The sequence below is a fragment of the Trachurus japonicus genome, chromosome 12, assembly GCF_045865225.1.
Source record: "Trachurus japonicus isolate A0001 chromosome 12, Traja_1.0".
NCBI classification, from domain to species: domain Eukaryota; kingdom Metazoa; phylum Chordata; class Actinopteri; order Carangiformes; family Carangidae; genus Trachurus; species Trachurus japonicus.
The window spans coordinates 9,541,222-9,567,932 of NC_140918.1; the positions used below are offsets into that span (position 1 = coordinate 9,541,222).

The window sequence follows — 26,711 nt, forward strand, 5'->3', positions numbered from 1 at the left end:
TCTGGGTCGTCATCTCCCCGCTCATTATTTATTAATGGAAATATGCACTGCTAATTGCTAATTATCTTTAAATTGATGACTCATGGTGGAATTTTTTGCTTCATTAACTGGCTGTTTATCTGTTGAATTAAACATGGCAGAAAGCATACAGGGTTTGAATTAGAGCAAGATGACAGACAAAAGGACCAATGTGTTTAAAGTGAGTGAGTGACAGTGTTGCGTGTGCGTACAGGTGTGGAAGTATGTGCGACTGTGCGTGCGTGTGTTCGCTAACTTGAAGCATGTGAATTTTATACAGCATGAAGTGCAGTGAAAAAAAAAGAGGAAGAAAATCACACAGGATGTAGAAAGCGAGCGCAGGGTAGCGTGTTGAATAAGCTCAAGATGTGTCGATGCATGATGTGCTGACGCCAAACATCAAAGGTCCAATTCCAATATTTGAAGTCAATGAGTTTCAGATTGGCGCGGGTCCATCTGGACGCCAGACGAGGCTGCTGTAGGCATTGATCTATAACTCACAGCCTCCTAAGGCAAACTGAGGTAGACACAGAGGGAAAGCCAGAGGGTAAAACAAACAGAGGACAGGGATGGTACATAAAAACACACTCACAGTACTCACGGTGACTCTGAAAGGTGTGGCGGCGGTGGACGGAGCCTCCATGGTGGTGGGTGTGGTCTTGTCTGAGGAGCTGCCTGGCATACTGCGTCGGCGTCCTGACCTCTCCGGAGGAGACTCTGCAAACACACCACACATCTTTGTCTTTACATGGTACAACATTTCTTGCAGAGAGTTTGATGAGAAGGTCAATACCACTCCAACTTTCCGTCCGTTAACTACGGGGAGAGAGAGAGCCAAGAGACAAGGCGCTCGGTGTAAAGACCGGATGCAGAGGCAAACAGCTGTAACTCATTTTGAGGTTTAGACAGAGCCATGTTAGCTGGTTCCTCCAGTCTTAATGTTAGGATAAGCTACTCTGATGTTGGCTCCTGTTTCAAATTTAAAGGAGGAAAAGGATAATAAACAAAGCCCACTATTTAGCATACAGTAATGAGATTGGTATCAATCTTCTTTTGTAGTCATCTGCAATAAAACAATCAGGTGTACCACGGTTTTCTCAAACTAGTGAAATACATCCTCTGTGTTTGGACCACAGTGTTGTATCTGGCTGAAAACTACCCAGTTCACTCAGGCTGCCTGCCTCTAAATGGTCAGAGGAGACTCAGCATCACACAGGAAAAGCAGAAAGTTGGACAGATCTTCAAACTGAGCTACAACGTCGAACCTAAAGGTCGAGCTGTGGCACCGATAGCGTGTTGGAAATAAGGGAGTGGAGTTTCTGGTGCCGTACAGGCATGAACTCAGACGAGCGTGAAATGGGTTCAATTTCAGACTCGAGACAGTTTTTGCTGCCAGTGACAGTTTTGATATAGGTGAAACTTTTTTTTCATTTTTTTTTTTTTCATTTAAACACGATAAACTCCAACCTTAAGATGTTCAAAGCTTTTCGACATCTGTTTGTACACGACAGATCAAAGTCAGAAGTTTCGGTAGTTAAGTTAACACAGCATTGCACCTTCAAACTCATTACTCTATAAACATATCAATTAGCCCATCACAGGGCTCTGGGTTTCGGTTGCTGATTTTCCCCCCCATGTTTTACTGAACTCATCTGTGTGAGTTTCGTTTCATCTTTTATGTGTGTGTATGTAATTGTTTCTCTGAACCTGGGGAGATGGAACAGCCTGACTACAGATCAGCGAGGGAGATGTGAAAGAAGCTCTGTAGAAGTCAAAGACGGTGCATATGTGTGGAAGAAGCGAATCTGGACATGTCCGGGAGGAATGTGAGTGTTGTTGAGCATGCAAGTCCCCGCAGATTTCAGATAGCCATCGCTGTTCACTGCAAGCTCATAGGTACGGAGCAGAGTATCAGTACATCAGGCAGCTGCTGAACTTACATAACCTCCACATGAAAGTTGTGTAGGCTGTGGTGATCTGTACAGTACATATATCGAATATTTAAGTACAAGACTGTGTAACACATTACAGTTGAGCAGCAGTTTATAGCCCATAATCAGTTAAGTCAACAGAGTTTTCATATGAGCAGTGAATAAATATCAAGCCCCTAAAAAAAGAAAATGTGTCTAATTAGGCCAGATATGCTAATATAATCATGGCACCATCTACAGGCCTTTGTGAAACAGACAGTGTATCAACGTGGCCATGTTAGATCATTTAGATGAAATCTCTGACTGTCTGCACCATTGGAAACTAATGAAATTAGAGTTAAGTTTGTGTGGCAATGTGACTCTAATCAGGATGAAACTTCATTATAAAGCACATCGACCTCACATACACACACACACACACACACACACACACACACACACACACACACACACACAGAGAGTTGTGTATTATGTTATGAGTGTTTCATTTTATTTTAATGGCTAACCCCTCCAGTCTTCACAACCAATGCAACATTTCTGGACTCTCAACACAACAGGCTGTTTCATGCACGAAACCGAACGGGATCATCGGTGCCCGGCGATACACGACTGATGTTGGTTTGGATTTGGCAACACTAAGACTTGTGGAGTGAAGCTTTTCCAAAATCTCACTCATCATCCCTGCGGTATCAGTGGTGTCACTGAGTGGCAGCTCTGGCTGAAATTTGAAAAAGGGTCCATTGACCAACACTGAAAATGCAACATGATTGTAGATGATGTGAGGAGCTGGATGCCATTATTATTATATATTATTATTATTATGATTATGTAATGATGTTTAGCTAATAGATAGATAGATAGATAGATAGATAGATAGATAGATAGATAGATAGATAGATAGATAGATAGATAGATAGATAGATAGATAGATAGATAGATAGATAGATAGATAGATAGATAGATAGATAGATAGAAAGAAAGAAAGAAAGAAAGAATACCTTTATTAGACTCCTTTAATAAAAAATAGTACAGATTTTAAATTAAAATGTTCAATTTCATCTTCAAAATGCGTCTCCCTTCCTCATTATAATAAACAAATGAAGTGACATTGAAATATCCGCTGCCATGACAACAAGTGTATTAAATCCTTTAAAAATTGGAAAATCATTCATGAGGAAGTGGCACTGATAAGAACCAAGTCAGCCGTCTGAATTTCTGTCTCTTGTCACCAATTATGTCTGCGCTCACCTTCATCTGCTTAATTTCTAAAAAGGAAAATCCCCCACTCGCACACTGCCGGGTCGCCACAAGCGCTCACAGCCAAGCTCACACGAATACACACATCGTTTAGCTGTGAACTAATTGCTGAGCGAAACTGCACTGCATGCTTCCACATGTTTTCACCATCTGTGCGGTGATGGTTCCTCTACCAATGTGTGGAAAAGTTGCCCTTGCTTTAACTAATGCGTCAGACTCGGCACCACCTCCCCCGCCTCCCTCACCTCACCTCCCCGAAAAACGGCAGCAAACAGTAAGCAGATGCTCGCGCTCAATAAAAGTTGAATTAAAGCACAAATTCCAACCTGGGTCCTGAAGTCAGTCATCAAAAAGCTGTTTGGTTCAGCAGCGCGTGGTGGCTGCTTTAAGACTGTTAACACTTCTCATTTGGAGCGATCTGCCTAACAGCTGCTGACTAAGATTATTTTGGTATCTGAAAGTGGACGGGTGTGTATTTGGGACCGTGTCTCTATTTGTAAGGTCAATCAGAGGGTCAGACGGACGGTCCACAGCTGTTAGGTCATGAGGTGAGGTATTACTTTGGTTTTTATTTTCAATCTGCTACATGTAATCCGCTCCTCTTTTCTGTATCCTCCTTCCTTATCACGGTTACATCACTCCTGTGCTCCTTCACCAATCCATTTTCCTCCCTCTGTGTGATCTCAGATTAACATTCTCCACCTCTGTCTGAAATTTTCTCACTGTATCGTCACATCTTCATCTCCTGTATCGAATCGGTTCTCTCCGGCCATTACTTTTTCATTGAAGCCACTTTCTTTTTGTTCTCTAACCTGACACGCCCTTTTACAGTTAACACCACCGCTTCTCCACCCTTCATCACCGTCTTCCGATTCCACTCCTCCTCATGGCCTCCTCACAAGTGCCACCCTTGGAAGACCCGGTAGCCACGTTTAGTAGTATCAAGTAGTGCATTTTTTCTACAATCTGAAATTCCAACTTCACTGTTTACATGGACGTGATCCAATCAAAACGTGCATGTACATGCATCAAGCAGTTAATTAGAATAAATTCACTGTGACATGCACAAGGAAGTTTTGCCAGTCACAGTTGTTGAAGCTTTTCCTTCCGTAAACAAACCCTGACAAATTGCTCCTTCGTTCGCCCTTCTCCCCCTGCTTACTGTACCTTCTCTCTCGTACGTGCCTGTTGCCTATCCTCTGATCAAAATGGACCTATACCGGTTGCTGCAAATGTAACTTTTGTTTCTGGTTTTCTCTTTAATTAAGATGCAAACACAGCAGTTCATGCTTCTCCTGCTCCTTGTGCCCCTTCCACCACCAAAAACCAGTAGGAGAAGGTTAGAATAGAAGCAGAGACTACTTTGATCAGATTAACCGTTTACATGGATCTTGATCTGAAAATCAACCGGCATAAACCACCCATCTCTATCGGGAAGACATTTCTTTCTGAATGAGCCCCTTCAGATTAAAATGTTCAAATCGACGTGTTTACATGACTAAGTTTTATCCAGATCGGCATTTATTCCTATTTTATTTGTGTCCATGTAAAAATGGCTATTGAGAGCCCTGGGGGCCTCCACGGCTGCAGACCAGATAATAGATATTTGCATCTTGTATGTGCGCAGGATGTTTACCAACCGACAGAGGTAGATGTAGATGCAGTGCAGCCTGGGAGTGATCATTATTTAACAACAGGCCTGAGTCTTACAGGAATAGTTTGACCTTTTGTGAAAAAAATACTCACCATCTTGTTGAGAACTACATGAGGAGCTTGATACCACTCTCTCACATCTGTACACTCAGCATGAAGCTACCCTGCACACGGCAGGTGGTTAGCGTAGCTTAGCATAAAGACGCAGGCGGAAACATCTTGCTGGGTTCTGCTCTGACGTTCAATACACCTACAGTGCAGGTTTCTAATTAACACGTTGTATCTGCTCACTTTAATCCATGTAAAAACTGAAGTGTAAAAGCCACATGTTGTAGCTTCATGTACAATAGGGGGTCTTGTCGACACTGTGGTGGTGCTAGACAACCAGCGTGACAAATATTTCAAATTTGTAACTTGTTATAAAAACAACAACCTGTCATTTACACATTTGGGATTTTTTTTGTACAGATGTTAATGATAATGTAACATCAGCTCTCACTGTGTCTATATCTACTGTATCTCTATGTATGTGTCCTTCTTTCCCCTCCATTAACATTCAGTGATATAGGTCAGACTGCACGTTTCCTCAGTGTTTCCCAACCAAGCCTACTCCATCCAGTGACCAGTGCCAGCTAACCTTCCCTTCCCTTCCCTTCCTTTCCTCTGATACCTCACCAGTACAGGATATTCCAGCTTGCTAACCTCCAGCTGCAGACGAGGGTTGGGTGGTAAAGGGGAGGAAAGGTTCAAAGCTTCTCAACTGTGACATTCAATATTCTCAAACATTTTTGCCGATTGCCGTCCAGTCGGGACAAATATAACCGGATTCATGCGGGAGGTGAGCGGAGGAACAGCGTGCAGGGCAGGCAGGTGGTAATGTGTCACAATAACTGTTAGAAGACTGAAACCATTTAGTGAATCATCAAGGAAGGTGGGGAGGGGAAAAAAAGGAAAAACATTTTGCATAACGACTTATTTTTGGTGTGGCTATGCCAAATTGCAAATATAATTATAATAATAACAACGATTAGCTTTCCAAACGCACATTGTTCTCCTGCCTGGGGTGGTGTGTGTTATGATCTATTATTTGCTTGAGGAGCTGGCTGTGCTTAACAGCTCCATGACAACACGGAGAATTCACAAAGGATGTTAGAAGGAAGTTGTTGTTGCACAGGGTATTTAATGTGCCTAGAAATGATGGACAGAACAGAACATCCAGTTTCTACACTGTGGCTACTGTTGGTGCCTGGCTGATGGTTGATTTTGAAAAAGACGACTGATAAGATGTGTCTATTACATATAAGATATGTGGGTTGTTGCTGTAGCTGCTTCTAACAAGCTGAAAAAGACCAGCAGACACTATAGAATTATATAATATATATATATTATATATCCCGTGAGGTTTTCTGGTAAAAATACAGCTTCAATTTCAATTCACTGTTTGTACTTTTGATGCCTCACTAACGTGTTGAGTACATTTGCTTCCTCGTAAAACATCTGCATCGGATGTGTTGAATAATTTTGACACCTGCATTATTTACGTTCATGTTTGCAGGTTAGCAGTTCTTCACTGTCGTCCCTGACGCACGCATCACCTCCACCTCCCGTTGATTAGTGAACTAGAATGCAATTTGTTTTGTCCTTTCAGGCGGCGACGGAGACGCCACAATCACCTCAGAGCTTGAAAGGGCAGCGTTATCATTTCTTTGGAGATCTGTTGCTGCTTTTGCACTTCAGAGAAACCGCTTGTTGTGACCCAAAACAGAGTGGTGACAGTGAACGGAAACAGAAACGCAGTGGGTCGTAAGGGCCAAAACACTGAGCTGTAGTCATTTGATCTATTGTTAAAAAAGATTAAATAAAAAAATAAATAAACAATGAATAAAGTCTGTATTGCAGTGTTTTTCAACCTTGGGGTCGGGACCCCACGTGGGGTCGCCTGGAAATCAAATGGGGTCACCTGAAATGTCTAGTAATTGAAAAAGATTTTTTAAACTAATTATTATTCTTTTTAAAATTCACCTATAACTCACAATCTTAAACAACTGTACTCTATACTTTCACTTTCTCGAATATAAATCGAGTTCAAATAAAATGCAACATATACAAATATCTTGATTGACATTGATTAAAATTTGTGATGTCAAAATGGGGTCACAAACCAAAAAAGGTTGGGAACCACTGCTGTATTGGAACAAAAGGTGAAATCCAACCTGTGCTAATTGAGCTAATGAATAGACACAATGTGTAGCGTGACTAGCGTCCGGTTATTAAAGTGCAGCACGTGTCGGCATTTCAAGAACTCTATACCTTGAGGGCTGGAGAGTAGCCTCCACAGAGAATGCAGAGTTCTTGTGTTTTGACAGGAGGGAGAAGCAGAGGAAAGTTCAAACACACATACACTCTCTGTTGGCTGGTGAAACGTACAGAAAAAAAAAAAATCACAGGCTGTCAGGCTGTGTTTACTGTGTTCTCTCCACCTGGAGGACTATCTTCACTTGGTCCACCACGCCTCTCTCTCCTCTCTCTCTCCCTCCTTCACAAATACATCACTTTTCTGTTTTCCCCTCAAGTACAAGACAAGTAGAACTTGTTTTGACTTGCTGAGAGGGCAGCAATAAAGCTCCCTCTGCCTCTGGAATATCAAATGTGAATTAACGTCAATCAATGAGCAATCTGCCAGAAAGAAAGAAGCCATAGTCTCATTAGAGGTCTATCAGACTCCCAGCTGAACAATGATCCATGTAATGGAGGTCACAGCGGCGGCCCGACACTGACACACGCTGCGTTACATGCACAGGCTTTACGGTTTTAGCCTAACACTTGTGTTGGTGTGTGATGGAGATGGAAGGAGTGTGTGTGTGTGTCCCTGTCTGTGTACACAGAGACTGTAATGTGTTAACGCTGAACTGTGAGGACAGCGCTGGACTTTTGACCCCCGAGATGTGGTATTTACTCAGTGCAGAGATGATGGGGTGATAAAGAGGTGCTGCTCCGTCTCCTTGGAGCGACTTGGCAGGCGCGAGGGAGTAAAAGAGAATCATTTCACCCTACAACAACCTCCAGTGCCGACACAGTCAACACTCCAATATAAGTTGATTTAGGAGCGATGATACAAAGATCACAGCAGCCGGAGTTTATCCTATAATTCAGTATCAACGGAATATACCCAGTCCCCCAATAAACAGCGTATAAGTACAAATATAGGAGACTTCAAGCAGCAGTGCATTCACTACAACAAGAAGTCTATACAGCAGCAGCAGCAGCAAGTGCAGGTAACATCCAGAGGGAGTGACTCTGCTTCATGCTTAGTTTGGCACATGGATGCCTTTGTCTGCAGCGCGTTATGGGAAGCCAGAGGAGAGGAAGAGGAGGAGGAGGAGGAGGAGGAGAGTGGGATGCAGAAGGAGGAAGTTTGTGTTTGTGCAGAGGGGGCCACGCAGCAGCTGCATTCCTGCGACGCTGCCTGCTAACTTCAACAATATCCACTCGCACAAAGCAAACACACAAAATGCCGACTTGGTGTCAGTTTATCACATTTCCAAATGACATGTGACAGGCTCGGTCTGCTGGCAGGCAGAGTTGGAAGTTGTATAGTTTATCATTTCTGCGTGACTGTTGACGTACAAAGATCTCCAGGGGAAGCATTTCTTTAAAAAAAACAAAAAACCTTCTCCAGCACATGTTTATTTTCACATACTGTCCGGTTTATATCGACAGGCTGCATTTAGGGGTGAACTATGGCAGCGATCTTCTAAACTTCTGCAGCTATTTCTCCAAAAACCCAGCCCTCTGACTCCGTCTTGTATAATCTGACTGGATATCTATGGATTAAGGGGCATTAGCCTGCACCTGTTCGCCTGTTATTGGACTCCTTTGGGTGCTCAGAAGCACTGCGTCATCTGGCCCATCTCCATGATTCACCAGGCTGAGGGGGAAGGAGGGTAGATAAGGACACGGGCTCCAGAAATGAGACCAGGATCAGAAAGTAATCCTGGGTTAAACATTGAGATGATGTGCAGAGTTCTGCTGGTTTCACTTCACTGCTTGATTGCTATATTAACCGTCTCTGTCCTCTGTCTCATGTCTCTGCTTCCAATTATATCGTCTCAAAGGCAAACTGATTACGGTTTCACTTCTCATCTTGAAAACACAGAGCTGACAAAGTAAAGAGAAAATACTTTTACTCCATTCTCTTTTTTTTGTTGTTTTTATCTCTGATAACTCGTCTGCATCTAGGTCTGACTGTAGTTATATGCTGAAAATTAAGTCAAAATGATCAAAGGATGAGGTTGTCAATGCCGATTAGTAACATGTTCGTTTTACTAAAACACAAACTTAATCTCAGAGAGGATGTTCAGGCACAAACTGTGAAAACAGATCAAAGGGCTAATCTGTTTTAGAGAAAACAGGAAAAGTGATTCCACTGCCGATGAAGTTACAGTCTGAACCCGTTCTGTCTTTGTCTCTCCGTCATAACAATATCTAAACTAGATCAACACATGATCAATCCAGACTTGTTTGCAGCCTTCCTGTGTTTAAATGTAAGTGTCGGTAAACTGAGTCATTATGTTCGTCCCCGTTCCTCGGCCCGTGCTTCCCATCTATCGTCTTGAATTCTGTCCTCACTTCCCATCAGCGCGCACACTCACTCACTCACAAACTCACACAACAACACACACAGAGAGAGAGTGGGGAAGGAGACATATCATAAACAGCTCGCTATAAACTAAGCATGACGCAGTAGAACAGATCAAAAGTGTTTCTTGGTAATGACCCATTGAGAATATGATTACGTGCAGTATCTGTCAGTGGTAATGCATTATTGAGTTGTTATTGAGTAGTTCAAACACCTCCTTACAAGCTGCCGGCAGCAGATCTTTTTTTCTTTACTGTTGTGATATTTCATGAATTCCCACAATTGTGACTTTGCTCTTTTTACTGCGTGCTTTGTTGTGTACGGTGGATGCACTGAAACAATCCCACAGCCGTCAGGGCCTGCATCTATCTATTCGCACGTCTATATAAAGGTTAGAAAATGCTTGACACATCACGCTTTTACTTTCTTACATTTAGCTTGTTTTATTTTTTTATTACTGGAATGGTTATGTCTAGATTAGACTTTATATAATAATGCTGCGGGACTTTATTTCTATCATTGCTGCGAATGGACTTCCTCTCTTAAAAGTTTCTTCCACTTTTTCCTTCCTTTTCCTGTAATTTTTCTCTTTTTTGTTTTGTGTAGTTCTTCCTTGTTTTAGAAGAGTGTAACCATTGTTGGTGTGGACCCATGAAGCCCTTTCAGAGATTGTGTGTGATAGTGAACAAAAACACAGACTCAGACTGGATCTGTGGCTGCAGAGCTTCATCCGCTAACACGTCATTTCTTTTAGTGCGTCGTTATTCTAAGTATTGGACCATTAAACAAGTAGTTTGAGAAATACGCTTACTCATATTCCGACAAAGTCTAAGATGAAAAGATCAATATCCATTTAATTTCAGCCTGTTCAATATCATTTTTAAAGCCAGCAGGCGGTTAGCTTAGCTTGGCATACAGACTGGAGGCAGAGGGGGAACAGCTAGTTTGGCAGTGAGACGGTGAAGACGGTGAGAAAGCTAATTTCCCAAAATGTCAGACTATTCCTTTGAGAATCATTTGCTGGAATAAAAATAGATTTCAGTTGAGAATAAGGGTTAGGAAAGTTAAAAGTGTGGTTGAGTTTAATTTAAAAGGCTGGGTTATGTTAGAGGACAGGGAATTCATGTAATCTAGATGGACCATGAGATATGCAAGTGTGTTTACGCTTCTGTAACACAGTTGCCAGCTGGTTTTTAGATAATGTTGTGCGAGGATAGACTAGGATCGGTGGGAAGAGAAAAAGAGCAGCAGATGATTTCTGGCAGGGAATAACCAGAAGGTCATAAGAGATGTACCTGGAGGAAAGAACAACACAGACTTTGCATGAACACACTCCTCTGGGCAGCTGATCTGATAACATGCAAAATATCATTATGGCAAGCACGATGACGGCTAAGCCCAGCCAAGTAAGTAATCTACCCAACATGAGGCAAGAAATGTGAGAAAGAAAAAAAAACTTCTTCAGAGATGTAATTTTCCCACTAAAACGTCTCTCTCTGAGGAGATAGAAAAGTTTTTTTTTAACTGCAGAGCTGAGGAAACTTTTTCAGTGGAAGGCCCTTTACAAGTGAAATCTGTTAGACAAAGATAGAAAAGAGACGGATGATGAATCCTGTTCTGGAAGAAAGAAAACTGACAGTATTCCAGTCACAGGACATTTCAGAACAAAGGGATTGATTGCGGTTTGAAAACACGTCAGCAAAAAACAAGTCAGATCAGACAGAACCGCTCTCTCCCTCTCCGCTCGCCTCGCGTCGAGATAAGCCGTAATTTTTTATGTAAATGTCACCAACCCCTGAAGAAAAGAAGGGGAAACAGAGCCAGGGCCGTGCGAGGGTGAACCCAACTGATAGAAGATTTTTTTTTTTTTGTTCCACATGCTGATAGTGACGCACAGACATGCGCCACACACTCGCTGTGAGAAAACAATAACACATGAGCTCATGCGACCGCCACCTGATCCGTCCCAGTGACAGTGTATACTCGAGAGGGGCTAACAGTAACTTCCTCAAGATAAACTCACAGATCTGTTCTCGGCTGTGAACAAAAATAACCGTTTTATAATGTGCTGCTCGGGCGTCTGTAACAAGACACATTTCAGAGACATCACATATCTGCTTGTGTAGCTCCAGGCACATGATACTGTTTACTGGAGTTTATTTTTCTCTCGACAAACCTCATTTTAGTGAATTAGAGGAAAAACATACAGGGAAAACGCAGGGATGGAAAATACTAATTAAATCTCCAATCTGTGTGTGTGTGTAATTTCATAGCACAATATTGGTGTATTATACGGTGAGAAATTGGAGACACCAGAGCAGAGGGTCGGTTTTTTGGCCATTCAACTTAATTAAATACATGAAAAATTGAAATTTTTATATTGTTCCCCAAATCCTGTTAAGATGAATGTAACCATAAAGCAGTCCTGCTCTATTCACCAACATCCAATGTGTTTTAATGCACTCAAATAACTGGGTTACTGTCCGCTTTCCACAATGACTTGATTTCCCCCGTGTCATGTTAACAGGAAGCCTGAGTTCAGCGAGATCAATCTTCATTTCCCTTGTCCTATCAGTGGATGTGAAAGGAAAAGACTTAAACTGGTATTAACTAATGCTTTATCCAGTCACAAACTTATGAATTTAGCCAGTATAACCTCAAACATACTGGGTCAAACATCCATCCAGAGCAGCAATTCATTCTGGGTCCCATTTCTGGCCACCACACAAATGAAAGTCTCTTTTCTCAGCCCTGCTCTGGTCTGCAGCGACTTGTACGAAGGCTTAAAGCTCCTAAATGCTCCTCTGTTGTTGACTTTCTAGTCTCGAAAGCTTTTACGCTGAACAAAACCTGTCACTGCTGTCAGAGGGAAAAGTTGATGAGAACAGTGAGAGCAGAGCAACACAGTCAGGGCCAAAAAAATAAACCAAACCGATGAACTGAACGATGGAGTTCTTTAAAGCTGAAGGGGACTTCACTGCAGAGTCATGTGATTACTCAGAGTTATGAGATCTAACTAGTTACTGGTTTAAGCTTCTTTAATAAATAATAATAATAATAAATTTTATTTATAACACGCTTTTACAAGTGCTCAAAGACACTTACGTAAAAATATTAACACAATTAAAATGTAGAATGACACAATTGGGATACACAAACAATGTAGAAGGTTTCAAAAGAGATATAAAATGAGAAGAGGATAAAAAGTTCAACTAAAGCTGCAGCTAATACAGACCAACATCTTTTATTTTACTTCATCCATTTCTCCTGCACCTTCATTTCTAAAGGTTAATGAATGTCTTGAAGCTCACACTACAGTGTATGTGCCATCTCATCCAACTCTACACACATATTAATACTGCAGGTAGCAGATCTGTGTGAAAGAGATGAAAAATATAAATCTGGCACATCATCTAATCACCTGTTGCGTGAATATTACTATTCTTTTATTGGTTGTGATGTCAAGTCAAAGATGCTGCTCTCAGCTTCAATAATCACTTGTTGCTTATTGATTTAATTTTAATGATTCCTCAGGACACGACTGACGGTGGCATTACAATCTACACACCGTTAGAGTTTTGACTATTTCATTTGTATCTGCTACAGAAATCAAAGAGCGCACTGCTCTCCAGAGCTGCTAGATGTCTTCTGCTTCATGTAGGAGTGACCTCTCTGTTTCTGTGTGTGCATCACTCTGCTAATGTGTAGTGTGTGCACAAGTTTTTTTGTGTGGGGAGCTTTGCACTTAGCCACAAAGATCAAGGCAGAGTGTGTTTGCCTGTGTGTCTTTGTATATAAGCACAAATGTGATGTGTGTGTGTGTGCGTGCATGCGTGCGTGTGTGTGTGTGGTCTTTTGAGAGCTGAATGATACAGAGAGGAAACTTCAAAGCGCCTCTTTCATCAGCCAGAGAAGCAAAGTGAAGCCAGGCAAACCAGGCAACTACACCGAGTCAAGCACCTCCACTGGCTTTGTCTGTGTCTCACTACAGGGACAAACCACATCCACCATTCATGTTGCTTTATTACGACTTTATAAAAATGCAAATGTGATGAAAAATAATAAAACGAGCAAGGTTTGAGTGATATCGATGTTTTCCTGCTTAAACAGTCTCTTGAAGGTTTGCATCACATCCAGAACGAGATATGAAATCTACATAACATATTGTTTGGCAAGTTACAAAAGTTCACTTGTAAAAAAAAAAACAAAAATCAATATGCTTAGGATTTCATAGCTACTACTTTTCTCTACATTTAAGTAAGTTGCGCTGAGCCGTGGGGGCAGACTTATCACTATAACCTTGCAGTTCAAATACTGCCTCCAGCAGAAAGTACAGCCGTTCTGTCTGAGAGGCAGAAAAAACGTGAAGCAAATGAAGCGCTGGAGGACATGCAGTAACTGTGAAAAGAAGTGGTTATGCAGTGTAGAATAACTGGCTTAAAGCAGCTCTTGTTCGGTAAGGACAAAAAAAAAAAAAAATTCACAAGTGAAACGCCTGAACAGGGTGGAACCCGTCAAGTTAACGCCGAGGCGCGACCTGTCAAGTGTGGCTGGTGCGATTTGAGAGTAGCATCACCTTGTGAATGGTGACGCCAAACTGTCATCTCACTCTGCCTCCCATGAACACACGCACAGCAAAAAACACATCCACAACAGAGCGGTGTCGCAATGAGCTCTAAAGATAATGTTACTATAAAAGAAGTTCTTCTATGACAAATAAAAACAGAAGGGGAAAAAAGTTTAGAAAAGAAAGGGGAACTGCCTCCTCTCTCACAAAATACTATTTAAAAAACCCAAGTCACCACAACAAAAACATGTTCCCTAATCACAACCAGAAACACACACACATACACAGTCAAAATGATGACAGGTCTGTTTTCAGTTGCAATATCGCTACTGTATACTGGACATGTATTATTGAGAAGTAAACAAGGTTAAAAGTGGAGCATGGTAAACTTTTTTAGCAGTACAACTATTTATTACCCCTGTTGGCAGACGGTCTGGTGCGGCTGCGAGACCTGCTCCGCTGACGCTGCAGTCGTGACTTGCCCAGGAATCTGTAGTAGTACGAGTGTCGTCCAGATCCCTTCCTAAGGACCCCGGCCATGGTGCTACAGTATCCTCACTCCCAAAACCAACAAGATATCTCACTGAAAACCTCTTGAAAAGTGATATCAATGCTGATAGACTCTGAAAGTTCTCATAGAGTGCAGCAGCTCTGTTTAATCACAAACTTCACTGAAGAGTCCTCCAGCAGACGCTCGCATCTACTTCGGTTTTTTAAAGTCCACGTGGATTGTTGTTGTGTCAGGATTAAATCCACTTCATCCTGAAGCAACTTCCCATTGGGAGAGAAAGAGGAGGCTTAAAGCAGCAAACATCCACTCCTGCTCAGTCCGTGTGTCCTGTTCTACCAGCCTCAGACTTTTTTTGCTCCACCTTTGAACACTCCCCCCTTTAAAGTTTCCCACAGCGAGATCCCAGAGGCATGATGTCCGGAATACTGTGAGTGTGTATCCTGAATGACAGGAAAGCTGTTCCTGTTCCCAGTGCCGGAGTGGACTAAAGGAATTTAATACAGCCCAGAAAGAGAGAGCCCCTTTGTTTCATAAAGCACTGGCCATATACATCCAGACCAACCTAAAACTCATGAGACTGTGTGTGTGTGTGTGTGAGGGTGAACACAGACACAAGGAGTGTGTGCTATGTAGTTGAGAACAACAGGAGAAAAAGTTTGGGCTGCACAGAAAACATGCACAGATAAGATCCTCGGTGGAATGGAGTTAACAAGACCGGCTAGGAGATAACAGAGTGTTTGACTTCCCTCTATCAAAAGTAATCTGTTACAGACTCAAAGATAAGACAACATCTGGTGCAGTAAACAGGTCGGACAGCTAAATGTCACCACCAACCCCCCCGCTGCCCCACAGACTCCAGATCCAGTCACTGTCTCAATCACGTGCCAGGTTTTCTAACTTCACCTCCTTTAATTTGCCTCCATGGGGCTGGAGGGCATGGTCAGGGAGTGACAGCCTATCAGACGCAGATGTAAATAGGGCTGTTAAAGAACGGCAAAGAGCCAATCAGAGTGTGCTCTGGTGGAGAAGGGTCAGGCAGATGGACCATAGTCCACAATGAGACACAATGAAACTGCAAAGCACAATTGCTGAGATGCACATATGTTACCGCACTGGGGGCGAGCAACATCAGCTTTCTCACACTGTGATTCTGACTCATGTTGTGCGACCGTCTCTGAAACATTTTATTATTGTTTTGAAAACTAATCTCATGAAATCCACACATTGCTGAGCAGAGATTGATGCAACATGTATCATAGACATGCCACTGCAGATTTCTCTCCTTTTTTTTTATGATTTATGAGTTTTAAAATTGTGTAGCTACACAAAATCGGAGGAATTCATATTTCACAACATGGGAGCAGCAGATGTTGCTGCCAGTCACACATGCTTTTTCTGTTTGACGCAAGGCTTCGCTCCAAAATAAAACTCACGGCTGTCACTTATGTCACTTTGTCATCCAATTTGTGAAAACAGAACTATGGTTTTATTTTACTGAGGTAATTAATATTGCAAAAATAATCAGAAATTGTAATTAAAAGTTTGTAGTGTTTTAAATGGCAGTCAAGTGATCACTTCTGTCTTTAATCTATGTCCTCGTGCTTCTGTCCAGCGACCGTTGGAAACTAGAGCCACATTATCTCAGTAGTTAATAATTAACAACAGTATATGTTTATATTTAAAACTGTGACTAAATGAAAACAGATCTTGATAACAAAATCATTAATTCACAGCTCTATCCACCGATGAAAGCCATGCAGCTGTGAAGGATGTTTTACTTCATTAATAAATGATGAAATGAAACCACATTAATGTCAAATTTTCATCGGTGGTCACAAGTTTTTTTAATTTGGGAAATGCAGAAGAAGAACTCGGTGGTCGGCGTCCGGTTCAGAGATGAATGAATACTAATGTGAAAACTGTTGATTCCTCTGCGGCTCGCTCTTTCTCTCCTTCTGCATTACATTTCCTTCCCTCTATGGCTGCTCGATTGTTCACTGTGCTACCGCCTGTTGCTTGTGAGAGCAGTGGGGGCCGTAACGCTGCAGACGATGTGGAGTTTTTTGTCATTATCTCAGCCCATAAACCTCCACTGAAAGAATGCAGTGTGTGTACGTGTCTGTGTGTCTCTAACATAGGCTTCAATGTTCCTCCGGTCCCACAGAGAGTATTTAGTGGGACCATTAGTAGGTCCATATGACTCCAGAGTGTATCACAGGCTCGTGCCAGGTAGCAGAGGGAATCTAAAGACCAGTGATATATACACACACGCTGTGCTTGGGTTTAAAGACCTATAGCCTGTAATGTTACATAAACACAAATTAAAGTTACAACTGAACTCATGCGGTTAAACAGTGAGCGTTATTCACACACAACAAGGAGACACGTGTGAAGCCTCACAGCCTTTTTAATTACAAAGCGGACTGATTTGTCTTGCCTTGCCTGGATGACAGTCACTGTGGGAACAGCTAGCTACAATAAGCTCTTGTTGGACAGTTAAGGAGTCTATAGACAAGCAGACCAAAGAATCAGGGTCATGCAGAGTTCGTGTCTGTTTGCTCGGCTCCTGTTGCTTCATGACAAAGCCACCAGTGAGCAGTGAAGGGGAAGATAAAAGGTCAAGAAAAATAGGTAAAGTAACACACAGGCTTTTGTTTTCAAGAGAATGTCAGATATCCGAGTGTCAATAAAGCAATCAATGTCTTCAGAGTGCTAAAACGTATAATATATGTATATATTTAACTGCTGCTACCAGGCACAACTGGTTATAATATTATTTACATTATCTTTTACAGTTCCAGATGAAAACCAACAGTCAACTGATGAAATAAAATGATAAAATGTATTTTCCGTGTAGTAAAATTCTCACATTGTGCCATAGACAACATCTATTGTAGTTCATTCATAACTATGAACATAAGCACTGTTTATTTTGAGTCTCTTCCATAAAAACTGCCTCATACTAAAATACTCACTAGGGCACCAAATGTTTATTGAGCTGCCAATGAAAACAGGCCACAATAAATGCTCCATTTCCTTCAGTATAAGTAATGTTTAGTAGCTACAGTGGCCAACTGGAAATTAGCCTTAGTCCTTTATCCTTTGATAAACATGACTTCATGTGTCTGCAACTCGTTTTAAAGTTTGACTTCTTTGTAGGAACTAGTGGGTTTAGGGCCGACAGACAATACTGAGGAACAGACTTAACTCTCTGCTTGAATACTTTAATGGTCGGTCTTATAGAGAGCGTAGTGACTTGGCAAGTTTCTTTACAGACTCTGACAGCATCACTTTAAACCCGGCATTTCCACTAGGTATTTAAGAGCCCACTTTCCAGTCAGTCAGCACACTGAACTGATAATTCATGAGAGAGCTGAGTGGAAAATGGTTAGAAACAAAGTCTTGCAGGCGGATCCAGACACACTAAGAACTTAAATATAAACCTATCTTGATGAATGCATCCAGGTGACAATAATGATCAGCACAGGCCGTTAAGTGCACCAACTGCAGAGCCATCACATAGGAGAGGAAATTGGTAGAAGATGGCATTTGCAGATTAACTCCTGTTTCTATATATGAGCTAAAAACCCAGGACTCAACACTGCATCACTGATGTGAGGGTGTACTGCAGCAAGTAGGGTTCAACACTTTGGCAAATTGGCCCATTGCCATTATCCCTATAGTTTTAGGAGTAGGTTCGTTACCTTTAATTGTCGGTGCAAGCTGTTTTTAGAACAGCGGAGCATGAATTTACCTTGAAAACAACTCTGTCTCCTAACGTTTCGTTATTATCTCATAGCGTGGTGAATGTGCAGGTCACAACTTGTCCACGAGAGCGTTTGAGTTGTTGGATTGTGTATTTGATGAGTTTGATGAGGGAAACCAAGAAATCCCATTAGCCTCCGTAGCGTAGGTCTGAGCAGCTCGTGGCTCTGCTCCGCCGTTCTAAAAATAGCTTGCACCGACAATTAAAGGTAACGAATCTACTCCTAAAACTATATGATTATGGCGATGGGCCAGTAGGCCAAAATGTTGAACTATCCCTTTAAAGACTGAAAGAAAGAACATGTCTGCTATAAAGAGAAACAGATGTCAGAGAAAATAAAAGTGTCTTACCTATTGAATAGACCAATGGAGTGAAGGATCAAGAACATGTGGCAGGAAAAAAGAAAGAAAAGACAGAGTTAGACCGGCTGATGCTGAAAAATGATGCTTTCTCATTAGTTTGTGCTTGAGGTTAACTTAGGAGAGCACTGGTACTCAAAATAGTTCAATTTGCAGGGAGGAGGTGTCAGCGGGTTATACTGCAAGAAAAGATATAATTGTCTATTTATTCCTTTGACACATGTTGGCAGTTGCTCCGGCCCGACTTTCTCTCAACATCCATTACACCCAGGCTACTGTAAGCACACATCCAAGAACATAAAGACACAGAAATTAAAACTGAAAAAGCACAGCAAAAGGCTTTGTGCAAGGGAACAGCTGATAATATCGCTGGGAATGAAAAGGTCCCAAAATCGGTAAAGTCACTGAACCTGTTAAGCTCTAAAACGTTTCTTAGAAAAGCTGGCGAAGTCTCCAGCTGAGGGGAAAATAGAACTAATTCCGCTTTCAGGACAAACAAAACGACAAAGAGAGATGTATCGATTCTTAACACAGCTCGTGCCATTGTCTCTATGCGGACGGTGGATCTCGCACAAAAAGGATGCACATACTGGCTATTATACCTGAAATATAGCCTGCCATTAGAGCAAAACACCTCGGAGGGAGCCACTGGGATTAGACTGCACTGAAATAACAGAGCAGACCAACATAGCATGTGATAAGAAACCATAAAGATTCAAGGATTGAGAGTCTGGGCAAAAAACCTGTTCGTCTGGGACTGACAAAACATATTAGTATGGATTACGAGTCGGGGGATAAGCCAAAATTGATAGCTACTGCTCCTTGAATCTCCTTGGGCAGATAATAGTTTACCCTCTAAAAGACAACTTGACTTTAATAAACATAATAAAGTCACTTCTGCTTTAGAGTAAACACCAACAAACTCTTAAAGATGTCAGAGAGAAAACAGAGTGAGCAGTCTCCTTCTCTCTCTTCACCTGCTACAGTATGTGGTACATGGGGATTTTGACTAACAACAATTTGTATTACTATTGATTCACCTGCATATTATTATTAGTTAAGTAATTTTCCAGCCAATGCAATATCAGAAAGCTAAAGAAAAAAATCGTCTTCAAGCTCCAAGTTTTCTTGTTTTGTCCACATAGCAGACTGAAATCACAAGATGTTCAATTTACAGTCAAGTAAGATGAAGACAAGCAATGTTAGGCACTTTTATTCAATTATTAAAAAAAAAAAAAACTGCAGATCATGTCTTCTCATGTTTAACTCAATGATTTGTTTCAGCTCTGTATTTATAAATAAAAACAATTCAATGTATCTGAGTCATGACAACATTAGATAACAGGGAACACAGATTTCCATGTCATCTACAGTACCCTGTAGACTCTGACTGAGACAAATAGCAGATCTAAGCTGTAGCACTACTGACCCCCTCTGGAAAACATGGTAATGCACAGCTTGGTGGTAACCACACTCTGCTGTGTTATTCCAGACTGTTAGATTTAGCTTTAACAAACACAGACAGATAAAAGCCACTGTGGAAACTGGATCAACACACAACAGAATCTGTAATTACTGAATCATGTCACACTGTGATGTGAGACAAACAATAAAAAATCTAAAATGTTCACAACTGTTGTACAATATTTAGCGCAGCACTGTGTTCCTGTGTTGTAGTTGGTTATCTACGTAGCAACATGGATATGTAAATGTGGTCCACTTTGATATTACCAAGCTGTCTCACACTCTCAGTGCTGTCCAATCACCTCATAATCTGACCTAATCCACAGAAGGAGAAAGGACAAAGAGATGGACAGAGAGATCGATGACCCCTCTCTAATAACGGATGAAAGAGGAGCATGTCTGCTCTCCAGCAAATGTTTTCATCTCAAGGAAAGTGCTGCATTCGACTGGATTAAAGGGATGACCATACGAGGATCAGAGCCTGTTTAGTGACATCAATCAACAGACTTAGCAACGTGTTTACATTTCCCTAAATTAAGATAGCACTTCCACAAAAAAGCGTATTGATTGAAAAGTCTGCACAACCATTCACAGTGATCCATTTCAAAGGAACCAGACTTCATTTTGTAATGTCATTAGAGGATAAATTAAAAGTTTTATGTTTACATTTGCATTCAATAACAAACTAGGAAGGATTTTTTTTTTTTTTGAAGAATTTCAGCATGTGGGACATTTGGATCCATCATCTCATTCTTTTATGTGTCAGTTCAAAAAAAAAAAAAAAAAAGGAAAAAACTGCACAAATAGAGAAGTTTATTCCCTGATCTCACATATTCTCACAGGCCGAGATGTTCAATAATGGCCTTGCTGTAGTTCATGTTTGTCTGTCTGAGAATGTGAAGTGGGAGAAGAGAGAAAAAGTGCATCCTGACAACATCACAGAGCATCATAAAAGGATTTAGGTGGAGTTAGGATGGAAACAACAGACACATTAGGATCAAAAGCTACTGCCTTAATAACACATGGACGAACACTTGCACAGTTTTAATAATTTCCTCTATCCCACTCCTTCAATCTTCTCTCCATTCGCTCTCATTTTAATCCCTTGAGCAGCTGAAAGGTTAATTCTCACATAAATTGTCAGTGTCCATGCATAACTGCTCATTGTTTTCTATGACACTTGGAAAACATTATATCTGTAGTAGAATAAGTGAAGTGTCGGCTACTTTTTAAGGCGGCCACAATTCCCCTATGTCGAACAAGTCATTAAAGTTCACACACAGATATAAAAAATGTCTGTCTGAACACAAAGTTTGACCATACTTAAGTGCTGCTGCTGCTATAGTGACAGACTGCAGCTGATCAATCCATGCTGTCTTTTCTTCCCTCTCTTATTCATGCTTCCCACTCCCTCTTGGCCCCAGAGTAAAGGCCAAATTGCAGAATGCCTCGTCCTGAGCAGAACTCATTATAAAGGACTAGAGACTAACAGAGAGAGAACAGAGGAGTCTGTGTGACACCGTTGGCCAGAGACAAACAGATATGCAAGATGGAGGGGGAGGAGGAGGAGGGAGAGGGGGGGCGAACTCGTTTTCGCCATGATTAAAGGAATAAAGAGCACAAATAAGGAGCGAGGGAGGGAAGAAGAGATGAGAGCGAGAGGGGCTCGTTAATGAAGTGACCACGTTGGCACAGAGAGACAGACTTCTGACAAGGTTGTTTTCTAAAAATGTAATATCAAATCTGCCACAAAGGCACAGATGACATATGCGTTCAGGGACCACCATGTGCAATGAATGACTGTGCAGCACATGCACAGACAAATGTTAACTCTCACTGCTTGTCAACAGCTAAATAGACTATTAAATGCAGCATGTGATCCCTGTGGACTGGCCTGGTTTTCTGCATTATTTGGTCATAAATGTGATCTGATCTTTATCTAAGTCACAAGTGCAGAAATACCAGAGGGCTTTGCGCCAACGATACGTAAACTATTGTGATCTTTTGTGTCTTTATTGAACACATCCACTAAACATTAACAGCTCTAAATGGAAACAACAAGTGAACAACAAGTGAACCCTCGGATTTAATTACTGGTCAAAGCTCCTTTGGAAGCTATATCCTCCAACAAGCACTTCCAGGAGCTGTTGTTCAGACCTGCACAATGTTCAGGAGGAGTTTTGGACCATTTCCTTTTATATAAGCTGCTTCAGCCCAAACTGGGCCACCCCCGAAAGGTACATTCCCTTTGTCTGATGCCACTGTGTGGAAGATTTACTTCCACATTTGGTTCCCTGTCCTGCATCTGCTGGCTGATATTATCCAGTTGAATACCTCCATAAAACTGAGGATTCATTTTCCCCTCGATGATGAAGAGCTGCGCCGGCCAACAGCCAGCAAAGCAGCCTCAAATCATGATGCTCCCTGCAACATACTTCACTGTTGATGCTGATGAAGGAGAAGAACAATACTCAAACAGGGTAACCCTCCACTTCTCAATATGTTACAAAACTGCTGCAGTATTAAGTATGATTTGCTCGCTCATAGCTGCTACAGTGTTATTTCATACCGGGCTTATTGGCAGGTTGCCTGTGTGGATTTTAAGCTTTAGCCAGTGGTCTGTCCTGTGGTGGTGTACCTGTTTTCTTATCCCCCCCCCCCCCTCTACTGGTGGCCTTGGTCTTACAGGCCCCCACAGAGCCACAAAACACAATAGCAAAGCTCACACCAGAGAGAGAGGGTCCCATGAGCTCAAGGCCTGCCAACACCTTTTGTTTACCTTACCAAGAACAGAACCTGCTCTGACCACATATCACTCTACAATACAAAACATCTCACCTAAAAAAAGGTTGACTAATGCATGTAGTGTAAAAACCATGTAGTGAATGGCCCATGCAATAAGTAGGAACTGGCTTCTTTGAGACTTTATAGTTAATGCTTAACGTTAAATATTTTGATTCACCCGGTTGAAAATATTAGCATTTCCTTTATTTCTTGAAAAGGCCGGGGCAATGAGACGAAAAGCGATATAAAGATGAGTACTGAAAGTATTCCTAAATTGTTTATTTATGTGTCGTACTTGTGTGGCGGGTAATACCAACAGGAAGGACTGTCTAGTTTTTTATTTGTCAGTAAATGTGTCTTATAATATGGGATGGGCCACAATGGTGGCACGACACGAAAATAAATAGTCATTCATTCATTCACTCATTCATATTTTACAGAGCCTCTACAATAGGGATCAACCGACATATTTTTTTCAGGGCCGATATTAGTAATAAAAGAAGCTGATAAGATATTTAGAACCAATAATCATTTGCAGTAAAAATGAAAACTTTGGTGTAAAAAATTTAGAATAACATACCTGGGATTAGACCGATTACAGTATACCTTTTGGTTTTTGTACACTGTGAAAATCAGTGATAAAAAGAGTTTACATTTTTATAGAACACAAACTCCAACACAAACCTTGGCTCAGTGGTGACTTCAGGCAAAGAGGCATCTGCACCAGAGCCAAAGGACCGCCTTTTAAAATAAATTTGTTTTATCAGTTATCGGTGAAAAAATGGCCGATATCGATTATTGCCATGCCAATATTCGGTCTATCCTCTAGAATGTTTCTTTGTCCAAAAAGAAGCTGAAAGCAGCAAATGTTCAGTGTTATCGCTTGATAAATGATCAAACAACCTGTTGATCAGCAAATAAACACTGTCAGCACTGACTTACTGTAAATACCATATAGCTTCAATAGGAGTCTGCGCCACACTGAGACGCACTCAGTGACACAGCTAACGCACACAGTGAGGCCGTGTGCTGGGCTCATCAAAGAGACAATGTGAGGATTACAGTGTGAATGGTCCCACATTCTGTTGTCCACATTTAAGTGAATGCTTACACAGGGAAATCTGTTCTAATCAATCCTCTGAAGATCAAACAAATGAGCACCCGCCGCCACGCAAACACGCTAACAAAACAACACACACGGGAAAGAGCCAGAGACCGGCTGGGCACATTCTGGCTGCATCCAAACACACATCTGCATACTCATCCCTGCACAAAACACTGATTGAGAATTCATTGATCCCTCTGCGGGATGCGCGCACGAGCACATGCACACATTAATTCATGCACAACACACACACACACACACAAAACTGTTTAAGCTCTCTGCAGGTTTTCGTTGTCCATCTCCTTTTAGTAATCCTGTTCTTACTTAATCAACATGCCAACTCCCCTTTAAATCCCAGGTCAAACAGCACGCCACAGCAGAGGGATGGAGGAATACAAGCAGAAATCAGAGTTTGTACTGTTTTAGTGCGACTTTCAAATATGTCAAATCACCTCAACAGTCTGTTGTTACTGATGACTGATGGTGCTTGGCTACAAAACACAAAACAAAACAAAGCTCACATCTGTTATCTTCAACAAAAAAAGTAATTTGAGCTGTCTTTGGAACATGATGAATGGAAAACCTGTGAGCCTTAGATTTCCTTTTCATTATAGTTTTACGTTAATATTGATTTCTAATTGGTCAGACAGCCAGTCCGGCTTAATGGTAATTGATTGCAGCTGATTTTATGAGTTTATACAAGGTGCTGAGGTACAGTGCAGATTATAAGGCTACATTCCTTTTAGTCTTTGCTCTGACAGGACAAGGCTGTCAAGATGCAGAAAAAAAAAAAATTAGAGGACGGAGAGAGAGCCAGGAAGCCGGTTTTATAGGTAGCGAAACATGTCATTACCGAAGTGCAGCTGTAGTGCTTCAATTATCCTCCTCTTAGTTCATTCCTCTGTTTTTTTTATTGCTACTCTTTATAACATGCCCCTCTCTTTGTAAATGTAAGAAAGAATCACCATGTCTCGTTCTTTCCTTTAATTGCTCACTTTCTTTTCTTCGTTCACTCCAGTTCCCATTCACTCTCTACACTACATGTCTGCTCTGATATGTTGACGTGGCGTTATTGGAGCGGACTACTTGTGAGTAATTTAAATAAAAGATAATAGCTTTTTGTTTTTCCCCGTTTTATTCGTCATACTTCATGTTCTTTATGTTGGAATTTATGGAATTCAGTCGCAGCCCACATAAGGGTCGCTACTTCCCATTCAGCCACAGAGACTCCATTGTCAAATGAACAATAGGCATAATTTGTTGAATGGCCTGCATGTGAAATTTAAGTGGCCCACTGAGTGAGGCTCAGGACGCATGACTAGGGATTTGGCAGTGATACAGCCAATACTGAGGCTGGCGAGTAATGGTACTGTAAAAACTTCTCTATCCATCAACCACTGACCTTTGATGTGGGCAAAATGTGCTGACTGTTAATTGAGCTCTCACCTGCACGCGCAGTCTGGCATGCGAGCGCTCGCTTCCATCTCTCTAATTGCCGTGGCTACAGTAAGTCAATTCACTGCATAGATTATCACGCATGAACACACAGATGAACAAAACGAGAGAGAACACACACACACACACACACACAGCCTGGATCCTCTACTCCATACTGTGTGTGTGACACAACTTAATCACTCATTGTTCCTACAGTATGCCCTAGACACCAGTTTAACAGTCTGCATCTCCGCTGGTTTTCAATTTATATCAAGGATGATAAAACATTAAATTCCATTATATTCTTAAATTGACTCCCCCAAACCCACATGATAGGTATTATGAGACTAAATACTGGTGAATTCTCCTTTACCTGATGGCAAAACATATTTTTTCCTACTGTATTTTTCTCTCTTCTCTTTATCTCCCGGTTGCAAGGTTTGTACACCACCAGAAATCAATGCATATCTTCGCTCTCATCACTTTTTTGTTTGTTTACAAAAAGCAAAACCCCTGCAGCAAAGAGCAGACCTGGGCAACCAGAAGATTTATACAGTTATGTGAAGATATTGCACCCCAGAGTCATATAATAATTTATCCTTTTGATCCGTGTTCAATACAAATTCCCGGTGGGGAATTTCTGGGCTGATCTGCAGGGCCTACGTGAGTCTGACTGTATCAGAGAGAGATGACAGAGTAAGAGGAGATAGTAATTCAAAAAAATTGCTATGTTCCAACCTTTAGTGGTTTTCTAGTTCCTGCAGAAAACAGAAGCTGATGTTCTTGACAGTGGCAAATGTTGTTGGTCGGTTTGTTATTCAGTCCACTGTTTTGGTCCAGACTCAAATATCTCCACAACTGCTCCAGGCACTGCCCGGGAAATTTTGCAGACATTCACGGTTTGGATTTATTGTCTATAAAGATGTTATTTGCCAGTGAAGCTGTGCTTTATACTGTAAAATGGAGAAGAGAGAAAATCTGAAGTGGTGGAGTGGTGACAGGATTTCTAATCCTCCCACTGACTTTAATGATTCCCTAACTTGTGGGTTTGATTGAAAAAACACTTGTCGATGTCATACACACATTACTGTAATGCATTCCTCAAAATGACAGAGCCCCCTGTGGCATCAAAAATAACAAAGTAGCAGTAGCATAGTTGATCCACATCAGCACTGATATCCTTAAAGGGACGGTGTGTAATATTTGTCAAGGTTTATTAT

At 41.5% G+C, this 26,711-nt stretch overlaps 1 protein-coding gene across 15 annotated transcripts in view; it reads right to left on the bottom strand.

The window, feature by feature from the left end:
- dab2ipb (DAB2 interacting protein b) overlaps positions 1 to 26,711 on the bottom strand; it is a 139,053-nt gene that overhangs the window by 79,682 nt on the left and 32,660 nt on the right. For 6 of the 15 annotated variants that reach the window (XM_085793042.1, XM_085793048.1, XM_085793052.1 and 3 more), the window contains one exon: positions 620 to 735. In XM_085793042.1, coding sequence (XP_085649168.1) covers positions 620 to 735 — 116 coding nt within the window. Of the gene's footprint in view, positions 1 to 610; positions 736 to 14,481; positions 15,118 to 26,711 lie in introns of those variants that run through there. The other 9 variants (XM_085793047.1, XM_085793041.1, XM_085793051.1 and 6 more) reach the window with 3 other exon arrangements.